The 12,930-nt window shown below is 37.5% G+C and overlaps 1 protein-coding gene across 1 annotated transcript in view; it reads left to right on the top strand.

Annotated features, from left to right (window-relative positions):
• The window catches only part of ZNF215 (zinc finger protein 215), a 33,790-nt gene extending 21,075 nt beyond the window's left edge, over positions 1-12,715 (top strand). The window contains exons 4-6 of the mRNA XM_057749348.1: positions 1,343-1,475; positions 1,780-1,875; positions 11,748-12,715. Of these exons, the coding sequence (XP_057605331.1) occupies positions 1,343-1,475; positions 1,780-1,875; positions 11,748-12,715 (1,197 nt within the window). The remainder of the gene's footprint in view (positions 1-1,342; positions 1,476-1,779; positions 1,876-11,747) is intronic.
• Positions 12,716-12,930: the final 215 nt, after the last annotated feature.

Here is a 12,930-nt window from a genome sequence, read left to right as displayed (position 1 = left end):
TATTGAAATATTCTGCTTTTTCTTTTTTGGTCTTTGAACCTTTGCCAAACATAGTTCTGTCTAAGGACGTGACTGTTATTCTCCCACACACTGGACCTATTTTAGTTGATGGTACACTTTTTAGAAAATATTTAATTGTATATTCTCTGGGCATCTGTTCTCTCAAGATTGTAGATGATAATTGAAGGTATAGACATAGGCCTACCCAGGGAATGTTTAGAATTAAAAGTGAAGGGAGCCAAGGGCAGGATTGTGAGCAATGTCATTTAACAGGCAGGAGCAGAAGAGACCTCAAAGAAAACCGAAATGAAAGGACCAAAATGGTAGAGATAAACCAGGAAAATATGATGTCACCATGAAAGCAAAGAATGACCATAGTTCAAAGAGAAATCCTTTAAAAGTTCTGAAAAACGCAGCCTGAGTAGTGTCTGTCCTCTTAACATCATGGAGATACAAGCATGCATGGGACTAGAAGCCAGGTTGCAGAGGGCTGAGGAAAGAGGAAAAGTGAGGAAGTAGGCAAACCCCATGTAAACAGCTTATTCACAAAGACTGGCTCTGAGGCAGAGGAAGGATTTGTGTGTTTCAGTGTGACTGAAGGTGCCTATAAGGACACGGTTGAGAATGCTGGGCTGAGAAGTACAACAGCTGATGGGCTGAGGGCCCTTATAACAAGTATTTATGCAGTGCCTAACATTTCCAAGGGCACTTAGAATATGACAGTAAATGAAACAAAGCACCTGCCTTTGTGGAGATTATATTCTAGTAGAAGTAGACAAACACAAGCAAACATAATTGCAGATGGTAACAATTATTACCGAGAAAATAAAGAAACAGGCTGATTAAGAAGATGGCTGCTTTTTTGGGTAATCAGGAAAAGTCTGTCTGATAAAGTGACATTGGGCTCTGAGACCTGAAGGATGAGGCAAGCAGATAGCATTTCTCAATTAGAGATGCTTCATGATCAGCTAGCAGAGCCTACATCTTCATTACAAATTTCCCTCAAATCTACCTTAAACTCTTCCTGTTCTGAACTCTTTTTTGTATAAATTATTTGTTCTCTATAGTAATTTTTTGTTCCACAATTATTCCAGCTGTTTTTTTCTCAATTAAAATGTAAGCTAATCTAGAGTTCGGACGGCCCTTCGTTTTCCTTTTGCAGCCCTCAAAGAGTACCAAGTTGATAAGCCCTAAGGTAACTTCATTTTTATCACTTAAAACTCCAAACATTGTCTGTCAGTTTCTTTGTATACTCTGGCTACCTACCCTGTTCTTTCCAAATTCATTTCTCCACTAGTAATATTTTTGGGACCTTTGATTAAAAAGTAACTTAATGTTTTAGGAACCAGGGACATTCAAAGATGTGGTTGTGGAATTCAGCAAGGAAGAGTGGGGACAACTGGACCCGGCTGTAAAGAACCTGTACAGGAATGTGATGCTGGAGAACTATAGGAACCTGAATTCATTGCATAAAGGTGGCGTCTGCATATTTACCTATCTGCTCTTTAGTAGTCTCTTCATCTACTGTTAAAAACTGTAGGACTGCCGAAGCGGTTGAGGGCATTTGGGTTTGGGTTTAGGTTTCCTAATAATTTAGCACAATAGCAGATTTTCTTGCTGTGTGTGATTGAAAGTCCTTTCTGATGTAGAGCTACAAATACATGGGTCTGCTGGCCTTATCTTTTAGCAGCTCTTAGACTACTACTTTGGGATGGAATTCTCTTCCCTATAAAAAATGTCTGAAATGTGTGTGTTTGTTTTCCTTTTCCTCATGAACAGAACATCTACTTTCCAAACCAGTTGAGACCTCCAAGTTGGAGAGTGAGGAAAAAAGTTGGATAATGGAGCAAGAAGTTCTAAGAACAACTGTTTTTGGTAAGCAACAGGCAGATCTGAGGCATTTGTAAGAAGCTTCCATTCATTAAACACACAAATAATGTACAACCCAGGATTCGAGTTGATAGTTGGGAGGTGACAACAAACCAGCTAAACTTTGAAGAAAAAAAATCTTTCTTTTTGTTCACAGATTCTTTTTCTTATGTGGACAGGCAAAAAAGTGGTGTGGGTTAGGAACACAGACTTTTTCTTTTCTTTTTTTAATTGAAGTATAGTTGGTTTACAGTGTCGTGTTAGTCTCTGGTGTACAGTAAAGTGATTCAGTTATACGTGTGTGTGTATGTGTATACTTTTTCATATTCTTTTCCATGATGGTTTATTACAGGATATTGAATATAATTCCCTGTGTTATACAGTAAGCTCTTGATGGTTATCCATTCTACTTATAATTGATTGCATCTTCTAATCCCAATCCATCCCTCCTCCTTGGCAACCACAAGTCTGTTCTCTCTGTCTGTGAGTCTGTTTCTGTTTCGTAGATAAGCTCATTTGTGTCATATTGTAGATTCCACATATAAGTGATACTATATGGTATTTGTGTTTTTCTTTCTGACTTCCCTTAGTACAGTAAGATAATCTCTGGGTCCATCCATGTTGCTGCACATGGCATTATTTCATTCTTTTTTTGTGGCTAAGTAATATTCTATTGTATATATGTACCACATCTTTGTTCATTCATCTGTCAATGGATATTTAGGTTGTTTCCATGTCTTGGCTATTATGACTAGTGCTTCTCTGAACAAAGGGGTGCATTTATCTGTTTGGATTATAGTTTTTTCTGGATATATGCTCAGGAGCGGGATTGCTGGATCATATGGCAACTCTTAGTTTTTTAAGGAATCTTCATACTGTTCTCTGTAGTGGCTACACCAGTTTACATTCCGACCAATAGTGTAGGAGGAGGAAGACAGACTCTGAACACAAGCAGAGGGGCCTGGGGCAGCCTCTCTGCCAAGTTTCCTTTTCTGTAACCTAACAGTGTTTACCTCCACGTTACTGTGAGGATTAAATGGGTTGATATGTATAGCACACTTAGAATAGCTCCTGGCATGCATTGGTAAGTGTTATATAAACAAACGCTAGCCAACCTAACATTAAATCATATTCTCTCTTTTAAAAAGAAACCGCTTTATACTAGAGTGGTTCTAATAATCTTCCATTTTTCCTTCTTTCACTATAGACCTCCTTAACTTGTGCCTTAACTTCCTATCTTCATCGTAATCTCTTTATTCTTACTAACATTTTGTTTGTGAGAGATTAGAAATTGTGTGCTTAATATAAATTTTGTAAGTAAAGTATGAAGAGGAATGTAACTTACCCTGTTACCTCACTACCCCGAGCTATGCAGTATTACCACTGTGGTTTGTTTCCTTAAGCCATTTTCTTTGTGATGATGTGCACCTGTGGCTTGTAAATATTTCTTTTTTCCAAAATTGAGATCATCAGGAATGTCATTATATATGCTGCTCTTCTCACCTCATGTAATATCATGAGCAAATACCCATTTAACTAGTCTATGAAAATGTGGTTTCTAATTCACATGTGACAGTACATCACATACTTGTATAATAATTAACCATTCCCCACCCCAACTGTTGGATATTTAGTTTGTTGCCAGGTTTTCAGGCATATGCTTTCACAGAATTCCTTCTTAGAGAAACTTCAGCATCAAAGCATATAAATATATTAACTGTCTTGTTACATTAGGTTATATTGTCTACAAAACAGCTATGTTGTCTACTGCCACCTCATACTCACTAATAATGAGAGTGTTACTATCACTCTAGTTATTATATCTCTGTTATCACCTGAGCAAACGCTGGGTCTTATTTACTGGAAATCTTTATTAACTTGTTAGGCAGTTTACTCCATTTCTTCTTTTATAAGGTAAATCCTCTCCCTGATTATCCTTTGGACCCCATTTCTCTTTGCCTTTTTTCACTAACATTTTCACTATCTCTGCCTCATTTTTCCATTAGCTTTTTAACATTTTCAGGTCATTATTAATTTTTTAACTTTCTCAACCCTACATCTTCTTTTTTTTTTTTTTTTATAAATTTATTTATTTATTTATTTTATTGGCTGTGTTGGGTCTTTTTTGCTGAACACAGGCTTTCTTTTTAGTTGCAGTGAGTGGGGGCTACTCTTTGTTGTGGTGCACAGGCTCCTCATTGCTGTGGCTTCTCCTGTTGCGGAGCACGGGCTCTAGGAGCGTGGGCTTCAGTAGTTGCAGCACATGGGCTCAAGAGTTGTGGCGCACGGGCTTAGTTGCTCCGTGGCATGTGGGATCTTCCTGGAGCAGGGATCGAACCCGTGTCCCCTGCATTGGCAGGTGGATTCTCAACCACTGTGCCACCTAGGAAGCCCCCTACATCTTCTTCTAATACTCTGTTTCTCACCTCTTTATAGAGAGGCTGCTCTGGGTTTTTTATACTTGCTTTTCTCTTTTCCTCACCTTTTATTCCTCAACTCGTTCCTGTTGAAGTCTTACCCCAAATACTAATCTGAAATAGTTTTTGCTCTGGTTACTCATGACTTTATTGGAGAGAGCTCCAGGGGACACTTTTTAATTCCTTACCTCATTTGACTTCTCAGCAGCAAGTGACACTATTAACTGCTCCTCGTTCTGAAAACACTCCTAGGTTCCTGTAATACTCCTGAGTTTCTTCTGTTTCTGGCTAGTCTGTCCCTGTCTATTGCAGACCTGTCCTTCTCTTTCTCATAAATTTCAGTTTTTCAGCATTTGATCTCATTGTCTTCTCTTTTTGCTCTGTATTTTTTCCCCTAGGTTATGACATCTACAACTGCAGCTTCAATTACCACACATTTATAGCAGCTTATAAGTTCATATCCCGAGCTCTGGCTTCAGCTCTGAACTGAAAATTTATATACACATGACATGTCTCATGGATGTCTCAAAGATGTTTTAAATTCCATAAAACCCAAGTGATTTTTTTCCTTTCCAGTATTCTTCCATTCTTCCCTAGCTGGATGAGCTGCCATCCATCCAATTACACAAGTATAGTTTAAGTATTGTCCTTGACACAGCCTCTTCTCTCTCACCTCTCTAAACTTCCTAAATATCTCTTAAATGTCTCCACTTCTCTCCATCTGCAGTGCCACTGCTGTGGTCCATGTACCATCATCTCTCACCTGAACTGTCACCATAGCCTCTTGTCCGAATACAAGATCTTGGCCTGCCTCTTAGCTTTGTCTCCTCCTGCAACTCCAGTGTTTGAACCACACTGCAGTCATGGAGGTCAGAGTTTGTCATGTACTTGCTGAAATCTCTGTGCTGATTTCAGTTTTACTTACTTTACAACACACTTGTCCCTACCGACTTCTCCAGTCTCGTCTTACAGTACATCTTCCTTGCACTCAACCACACTGATCTACTTTCAGTCATCCAACATCAAATATGTATTATCATCTGCTGTGCCCCATGCATTCTGATAGGTGCTGGGGTTCAGCAGAGAAAAAACACTTCCGTAGGGAACATGCTCTTATTGTCCCTTGAGTGGCTTGCCCTCTCCCATCGCAGGACCTCCATGCATGCTGTTTCTTTACTTAATGCTCTTTCTCCTTTTCTTTGCCTAGTTGACTCCTATTCCTTCAGATTTCAAATAGGTCCATATTTCCTCAGGGAAGCGTTTCTTGACTAGGTTAATGTTTTCTATTATATACTGCCATAGCACCATATTCTTTTCCTTTTACCATTTATCACAAACATATTTTACATGTGTCTCTGTGAGTCTTTGTCTCACCCTAGGTTTTGTGTTCCTTGAGGAAAGAGAACACGTCTCTTTCTGCCTATGTTTATATCTCCAGCCTTTTGCACACATGTAGGAACCAAAAAAAAAAACAGATGGATAGATACTGGATTATGAGAAAAAGAAAAATTATTTGTTTTGGTCATTTGTGATTCAGTAAATGGTTCTTTTGTGTCTGTTAGCAAGATTTTTAGAGGTTTTTTATTAATATATTACAGGCTATGTTAAATTCTCACTATTGACCATATTTGTGGCAAATGAAATAGATCTGAAGACATTTTTAAAAATTGTTTTATTCATGGTGTCTGCCAAACATGTTTTTAACTTTATGTTATCATATATCTTCCCCCATTGTTTTATATCTGTTAATTTTATACATAAGAATTTTTCCACCCCAAAACTAAGGAAGATTTTTTTCATTTTTTTCTAACTCCATCTACTTCATTATTTAAATATAATGTACCTTAATCAACCTGGAACTTACTTCAGTAAATGTCATTTATTTTCCCAAACAGTTAATGGATTTTGGTGGATTAAAGATGGCCACAAAATCTTTATCACTCTGTCCACTGAAGTGTAGATGTTGTTTTCCCTCCCCTGGAATCTGAGCTGGCACTAGACTCTTTGACCAGTAAAATGTAGCAGAAATGACACTGTGCCAGTTCCAGGTCTAGCTTGTAATAGGACATGCAGCTTCTGTTTCTTTCTCCTGGAATTTAGCAGCCACTAGTTCAAATACCCTGATATTACTATGCTTGTGAGAAGCCCAACCTAGCCACATGGAACATGTATACACACACACACATAAACAAATACACACGTGTATTTTTTTTAAGATTTCCACATTTTTTTAAATTGAAGTGTACTTGATTTACAATGTTGTGTTAGTTTCAGGTGTATAGCAAAGTGATTCCATATATATCTATATATTCTTTTTCAGATTCTTTTCCCGTATAGGCTATTACAAAATATTGAGTATAGTTCCCTGTGCTATACAGTAGGTCCTTGTTGGTTATCTATTTTATATATAGTAGTGTGTGTGTGTGTGTGTGTGTGAATCTCAGACTCTTAGTTTATCCCTCCCCCCTTCCCATTTGGTAACCATAAATTTGTTTTCTACATCAGTGGGTCTATTTCTATTTTGTATTTAAGTTCATTTATATCATTTTTTTAGATTCCACATATAAATGATATCATGATATTTGTCTTTTTCTTTCTGACTTACTTCACTTAGTATGATAATCTTTGGGTCCATCCATGTTGCTGCAAATGGCATTATCTCATTCTTTTTTATGGCTGAACAATATTCCACTGTATATATGTACCACATCTTCTTTATCCATTCCTCTTTCGATGGACACTTAGGTTGCTTCCATGTCTTGACTATTGTAAATAGTGCTGCAATGAACATTGAGGTGCATGTATCTTTTTGAATTGTGGTTTTTTCCAGATATATGCCCAGGAGTGGGATTACAGTTTTTAGTTTTTTAAGGAACCTCCAACTGTTCTCCATAGTGGCTGTACCAATTTACATTCCCACCAACAATGTAGGATGGTTCCTTTTTCTCTACATCGTTTCCAGCATTTATTATTTGTAGACTTTTTGATGATGGCCCTTCTGACTAGCGTAAGGTGATACCTTGTAGTTTTGATTTACATTTCTCTAATAATTAGTGATGTTGAGCATCTTTTCACTTGCCTTTTGGATATCTATATGTCGTCTTTGGAGAAATGTCTATTTAGATCTTCTGCTCGTTTTTTGATTGGTTCTTTGGTGTTCTTTTTTTAAATTAATTAATTTATTTTATTGGCTGTGTTGGGTCTCCTTTCGCTGTGCATGGGCTTTCATTAGTTGTGGTGGATGGGGGCTACTCTTTGTTGTGGTGCATGGGCTCCTCATTGCCGTGGCTTCTTTTGTCACGGAACACGGGCTCTAGGCCCGTGGGCTTCAGTAGTTGCAGCACATGGGCTTAGTAGTTGTGGCTCACTGGCTTAGTTGCTCCACAGCATGTGGGATCTTCCTGGAGCAGGGATCAAACCCGTGTCCCCTGAATTGGCAGGCAGATTCTTAATCACTGCACCACCTAGGAAGCCTGGTTCTTTGGTTTTTTGATATTGAGATATATGAGCTGTTTGTATATTTTAGAAATTAATCCCTTGTCGGTTACATCATCTGCAAATGTTTTCTCCCATACTGTAGGTTGTCTTTTTGTTTTGTTTATGGTTTCCTTTGCTGTGTAAAAGCTTTTAAGTTTAATTAGGTCCCATTCATTTATTTTTGTTTTTATTTCCATTACTCTAGGAGATGGATCCAGAAAGATATTGCTGCATTTTATGTCAAAGAGTATTCTGCCTATGTTTTCCTATAGGAGTTTTATAGTATCTGATTTTACATTTAGGTTTTTAATCCATTTGGAGTTTAGTTTTGTATATGGAGTTAGAGAATGTCTAATTTCATTCTTTTACATGTAGCTGTCCATTTTTCCCTAGCACCACTTATTGAAGAGACTGTCTTTTCTCCATTGTATATTCTTGCCTCCTTTGTGGTAGGTTAATTGACCATAGGTGTGTGGGTTTATTTCTGCTTTCTATCCTGTTTCATTAATCTGTATTTGTTTTTGTACCAGTATTATACTGTTGTGATCACTGTAGCTTTGTAGCATAGTGTGAAGTCAGGGAGCCTGATTCCTCCAGCTCCATTTTTCTTTCTCAAGATTGCTTTGGCTATTCAGGGTCTTTTGTGTTTCCATACAAATTTCTAGTTCTGTTTAAAATGCCATTTGCAATTTGATAGAGATTGCATTGAATCTGTAGATTGCCTTGGGTAGTGTGGTCATTTGGGCAATATTGATTCTTCCAATCCAAGAACATGGTATATCCTTCCATCTGTTTGTGTCATCTTCAGTTTCTTTTATCAGCATCTGATAGTTTTCAGCATGTGGGTCTTTTGCCTCCTTAGCTAGGTTTACTCTTAGGTATTTTATTCTGTTTGATGTGATGGCAAATGGGATTGTTTCCTTAATTTCTCTTTCTGATCTTTTGTTGTTAGTGTATAGAAATACAACAGATTTTGGTGTATTAATTTTGTGCCCTGCAACTTTACTGAATTCATTGATGAGCTCTAGTTGTTTTCTGGTAATGTCTTTAGGATATTCTGTGCACGTATATATTTTTAAGGCTCACCAAATGTTTCAGATCTAGAATAAGAGTCAATGATCCAAGTTTACTAGAGACATTATATGGTAAATTTGGATAGAGAATATAAAGCCAAATTTTGGAGAGCTTAATTAACTAGGTGATTTGAGAAGCTGGGGGAAATTTTTAGGCCAAAGAAAGGCAGAGGTGGTTTGGCATGGGCTGATGTCCAGAAGAGATGTAGGCAGAGACCCAAAATAAGGATTATAGGCTAGGGTTTAAAGTGTTTATTTTTGTTTTAGGTTAGAGACAGGAATAAAGACTTATACATAAAGCACAGTTTATAAGTTTAGAATTAGTGGTCAGGAATAAGCCAGTGACTTGAAATCTATTAGAGCAAATCAGGGAACAAAGGGAACAAATCAGGGGCTAATGTTATGTGTAAAGATAAACAATGGTATTAACACTAAAATCAGCAGATTCTTATGTCTATTACCATAATTATTTAATATGTACCTGATGAAAGAAAAATAAATGAAACAAATGAGAAATTTAATAGAAAAGAGAAAAAGCTATTTGTGTATGATAACTTTCTACTTAGAAAATCCAAGAGACTCAGTATCAGAATTATTATATCTGTTAAGAATTTCGTTAAGGTGGCCAGATATAAAATAAAAATATTAGTAGCTTGACTACATATTACAACTAAGTGACTTGAAAATAACAAAATACATGAAAGTGATTTTAAAAATAGTAGTAAGGAAGTTGAATGAAAAATGAGTTGTACAAATATGAGGAGAAGACAGATTTAGTTAGGGAAATACAACTAGGAATTTAGCTATTTAATAAATACTGCTAGAACAATTACGGTTTTGGTCATCTATTACTTCTAACTAATTGCCCTAAAACTTAGTGACGTAAAACAATTATTTTATTAATTCTCACAATTTTGTGAGTTGACTTAGGAATCCTTACATTCCATATGATGTTGCCTGCAGATGCACTCTTCTGGGAGCTTGACTGGGATGGAATGGTCAAGGTGACTCATCACATAGTTGGAAGTTGATGTTTGCTGTCACTGGGAACGTAGCTAATCCTGTGGACCAGAAGAGCTGTGCATGGCCTCTTCTGAGGCAAGGACTTCTCACAGCATGGCAGCCAGGTTCTGAGAGGGAACATCCTGAGAGGAATTGAAAGCTGTCGGTCTTTTAAAGCCTAGGCCCAGAAGTAGCCTGATAGCACTTCTACCACATTCTGTTGGCTAAGCAGTCACAAGATCAGCCCAGACTCCAGGGGAAGAAAAATAAACTCCACTTCTCTACGCAGAGCGTATCAGAGAATGTGCCATCATTTTGATGTGTGTCTGTCCTCTGGCCACAAATTAACTTTTATTTTCCCCCCTTGTTAATTACATTTACTCTCTCCTAAGATATCATCTCATGGTGGCATCAAGCTTGAAGACCAGGAACTCATCCTGTAAATTAAGTCCCGGTTTGGAAGTGGTTCCTCTGTCTCTGAAAACCCGCAAGTTAAAGGGACAAGTTAACTGGCCCCACACATCCAATATACACTGGTGAGGTAGAGACAGGAAAACTACAATCGCTATTTCCATTATATTCCTGGGCTTCACCCTAGGAGATTCTGATTTGATAGTCAGGTTTCCAGCATGGGTATTGTACAGACAAATGATGATTTCTCATAGAGATTAGACTAAAGAAGGCTGAGTTGATACATACTTGACAAAGAGGAGTGTATCAGTGAGAGCTGCCTTGAGGTAAAAGTCATTTCGAAAAGTAAAAGTAAAGTAATAGTACTTAAGGACAGATTCAATATGAGAGATAAAGAGCAATGGTTATTCAAGTTCTCTTCATGAACTCTAGTGTAACTGTTACAAGACCAGTGGCTCACTGAACAAAAACGAGGACATTGAGGGAAGTTCTTTATCAATGAGATGAGAGTCTCTCATTGGTTGAGTTTTGGAAGAGTGTAGGGATAGTCAAGTGGAGATGTCCTAGAGACTGTGAAACTGCAAAGCTGAAGGTCTTGCTTGGCTACCAATAAAATATGGAAGATAAAATCTTTAGATATATCTGAAGTTATGTGGAAAGGGATAAAGAAAAGACGTCAGTTAAATTTAATTTTTTAAAAAATGCTAGATTGCAGTCTGTTGGGTATATTTACACAGAAGCTAAGTGAAAAAGGAATTTTGAGAAGGAAAGTGAAACTTTATAAAATGAAATAGAGAAACCCAAAACAGGTGAAAACGGAAGAACCCAACCTGAATCAGAACAGATACAGTTTTGAGTTCTAGGAAACACATAGACAAGTGTCTGAGCGCTTTTAGAATCAGGAGTGATTTTGAACCCAGAATAAGGATGGTTTCCCTGCTATCATATATTACAGTTCTTTCTGCCTGTGTTAAATACAGGGAATAATTGCTGCTGTATGGAAAATAGGAGCACTTTGATTACAAGTTTGCTTTTAGCTGGTTAAAGTGTGGGGCCTGTAAATTTAGACATGTCCTGAAGAAATGATTATATTGGTATTTTAGAGGGGCTTATTATGTGTGGAACAGCTTGGGGTAAAAGAGACAGGATGCTAGAGAAAGGAAGATTAGGTATAACTTTCACAGACTAGTTATGAACGTACTGTCTTGGACTCTGATAAGCCACGCCATCCCAATTCGTATACTGATATTTTACCCAAGTTCTGTGTATTCTTCTTAGTATTCCTGAGTAGCTCTTCTCAGTTTTTATGATCTCCTGATCCTCTTTTTAATATTTTTATCCCATTTCTTCTGTAATCCTTGTTTTCTAACCTCACATTTCCATTCTGTATTTAAAGACCCATAAAATATGCATATACCCTTATATGGCATAGTGTCCCTTTTCTAATTAAGCAGTTTCCCTTCTTCTAGTTCATGGATTTTTTTAAATTTATTTTTAGACAGAGAGATAATTTCAGAAGATCAGGATTTAGTTCCAAAGCAGAGAATTTCTGGAGAAGAATCATCCCATGCAGTGATTATGACAAGACTGACCGAAAGTGGACCTCCTCCTTTAGATGCCTGGAAAAGTGATGATTGGTTATATAGGAACCAGGAACACTGGGACATAAATTTGCCACAAGAAGCCTTCATTCATAATACAGTCTACACTGAGGAAGGAGACTTTGAATGTAGTGAAAATAAGGAAAGCTTTAATGTTAAGTCAGTTAACTCAATTTTTGACACACAACAGGGAATTCCTATGAGAAAGGATTCCCCAAAGTGTGATCAGCTTAAAACTAACTTCGAATTTAATTTAGACTCAGTAGGTAAGCAACATTCAGAATATAGCGGATGTGAGAATGCCTTGAGCCTGAGTACAGATACTCAGCACCCAAAAAGTCATGCCACAGTGAATTCCTACGCATGTTATCAATGTGGGAAGGCCTTCAGCCGCAGTTCGTCCCTCATTCGACATCAGATCATTCACACAGGAGAGAAACCCTATAAATGCAATGAATGTGGAAGATTCTTCAACCGACGTACAAACCTTACGAAGCATCAAAAAATTCACACTGAAGCAAAGGCCTCTGAAGGCAGTAAAAATGGAAAAGCCCTCAGTCAGCCTGAAGACAGTTATAAAAATCCAAGACTCCGTTCTGCAGATAATCCCTATGAATGTGTTCACTGTGGAAAATCCTTCACCCGGAGCTCCTCACTTATTCGACATCAAGTGATTCATACAGGAGAGAAACCATTCAGATGTAAGGAATGTGAGAAAACCTTCAACAGGAGTTCGAACCTGATTAAACACCAAAAACTTCATACTCGAGGGAAGTCCTATGACAGGAAGAATATGGGATTACCTTCAGTCAGAGTGCAGAACTCATTCAAAGTCCATGAATTTATTCTGGAAGGAATCCTGTGAATATAGTAAATGAAAGAAAATGTTTGTTGGAGATTATTCTTTAATTGATATGACTGAATTAATATTGGAGATAAATCTGTGATTGGATAGAAATCTGAGGGAGCTTTTCTAGGCTTCAAATGAAGCCATAATGGTTTGGAGTTAAACGTATCAACACGATAGTGTTTGTGTATCATTATTCTGATATCTATTATCATCCTCTTTCCCTAGTTCAT

This window comes from Hippopotamus amphibius, chromosome 9 (assembly GCF_030028045.1).
Source record: "Hippopotamus amphibius kiboko isolate mHipAmp2 chromosome 9, mHipAmp2.hap2, whole genome shotgun sequence".
In the NCBI taxonomy this organism is placed as follows: domain Eukaryota; kingdom Metazoa; phylum Chordata; class Mammalia; order Artiodactyla; family Hippopotamidae; genus Hippopotamus; species Hippopotamus amphibius.
This window is presented reverse-complemented; position numbering and strand designations above follow the sequence as displayed.